The sequence below is a fragment of the Limulus polyphemus genome, unplaced genomic scaffold (genome assembly GCF_000517525.1).
Source record: "Limulus polyphemus unplaced genomic scaffold, Limulus_polyphemus-2.1.2 Scaffold6330, whole genome shotgun sequence".
In the NCBI taxonomy this organism is placed as follows: Eukaryota; Metazoa; Arthropoda; class Merostomata; order Xiphosura; family Limulidae; genus Limulus; species Limulus polyphemus.
The window spans coordinates 1-1,634 of NW_013671940.1; the positions used below are offsets into that span (position 1 = coordinate 1).

The 1,634-nt window shown below is 33.9% G+C and overlaps 1 protein-coding gene across 2 annotated transcripts in view; it reads left to right on the top strand.

Annotated features, from left to right (window-relative positions):
- The first annotated feature begins 617 nt into the window (after positions 1-617).
- Positions 618-1,634, top strand: part of LOC106473615 (guanylate kinase-like) — a 19,779-nt gene continuing 18,762 nt past the window's right edge. Inside the window, exon 1 of one of the 2 annotated variants that reach the window (XM_022402020.1) lies at positions 618-1,494. In XM_022402020.1, coding sequence (XP_022257728.1) covers positions 1,318-1,494 — 177 coding nt within the window. In that variant the 5' untranslated portion in view covers positions 618-1,317. The remainder of the gene's footprint in view (positions 1,495-1,634) is intronic. The other variant, XM_022402021.1, reaches the window with a different exon arrangement.

A 1,634-nucleotide genomic window follows, 5' to 3' on the forward strand; every position in this document is an offset into this window, starting at 1 on the left:
AATCCTGTTTCACCTGATTTCCTAGATGGTTTAAACAGTCCTGTTTCACCTGTTTTCGTCGATGGTTTAAAAAGTCCTGTTTCACTTGTTCTTGTAGATGGTTTAAACAATCCTGTTTCACCTGTTCTCATACATGGTTTAAACAATCCTGTTTCACCTGATTTCCTAGATGGTTTAAACAGTCCTGTTTCACCTGATTTCCTAGATGGTTTAAACAGTCCTGTTTCACCTGATTTCCAAGATGGTTTAAACAGTCCTGTTTCACCTGTTTTCCTAGATGGTTTAAACAGTCCTGTTTCACCTGTTTTTGTCGATGGTTTAAACAGTCCTGTTTCACCTGTTTTTGTCGATGGTTTAAACAGTCCTGTTTCACTTGTTCTTGTAGATGGTTTAAAAAGTCCTGTTTCACCTGTTTTCGTTGATGGTTTAAAAAGTCCTGTTTCACTTGTTCTTGTAGATGGTTTAAACAGTCATGTTTCACTTGTTATCGTAGATGGTTTAAACAATCCTGTTTCACCTGTTCACTCCAGTAAAGATCAAAACACAAGCCACACATCATCCCTAGATATGTTGATGACACTTGTGCTGGATTAGCTTCTACTGAAGACACAAAACATTCTTTGGACTCCATTCACCATAACATTAAATTCACCATTTAACACAAAAATAACAAACAACCTCAACATTATTAGGTTTAACACACAGTTCACGAATAGAATTCACCTTAAGCACACTCACACTGGTCTCTACAGCCCCTGGAATTACTCTCTTGAAACTAAACAAAAAGTAAATACACTAAAAAAAACCTTTTAAACACAGCTTCAAGTCTGCTCAACTGGCAGCACTGGCAGTTAAACTTCTCTCACAACCACCAGAACGAAAACCTCAAAATTCGTCACAAACGGAATTGATATTAAATATACCAAACAACAACACTGCAGTTACTATTTATAGCTGAAATCAGTTTAAAAGTAATTCACAACTGGACAAAACTTGCCATTAAATATAAAATACCTGTTGACTTCAAATTCACTCAAAAACCTAACCCTAAATTAAAATCATTAGTAAAATCGCACAATACCAACATCATTTATAAAATAACATTCAATATATGTCCAGAATTCTACTTTGGAGAAAGGGAAAAAAACATTTGGAAAATAGATGCCATTATAACTCAAAAAGTACAGTGTATATATTACCAAGCTGTTAATTATTTTATGTATAGATAAATTACTTAAACCTTATGATGACATCTTTCCAGCCACTTTAAATTTTAATACAGCTAGAATGTTCTAAATAAAATTTAAAAAAATATTCATGTTATACATAAGTAAGAAATGTTTATTATTGTACAGTAAAAACGCCGTGAAAGATGTACAAAAACAATGCCGTATCTGTATTCTGGACATCGAAGTTGAAGGTGTAAAAAATGTAAAGAAAACAGACCTTGATCCACGCTGTGTGTTTATCAAGCCACCCAGTATGCAGGTGTTGGTAAGTCTGGGTTTATTAAATAGCCTAGTATGAATGTGTTGTTAGGTTTGTGTGTTTATTTAGTTACCCAGTATACAAGTCTTGGTAAGTCTATGTGTTTATTTAGTTACCCAGTATACAAGTCTTGGTAAGTCTATGTG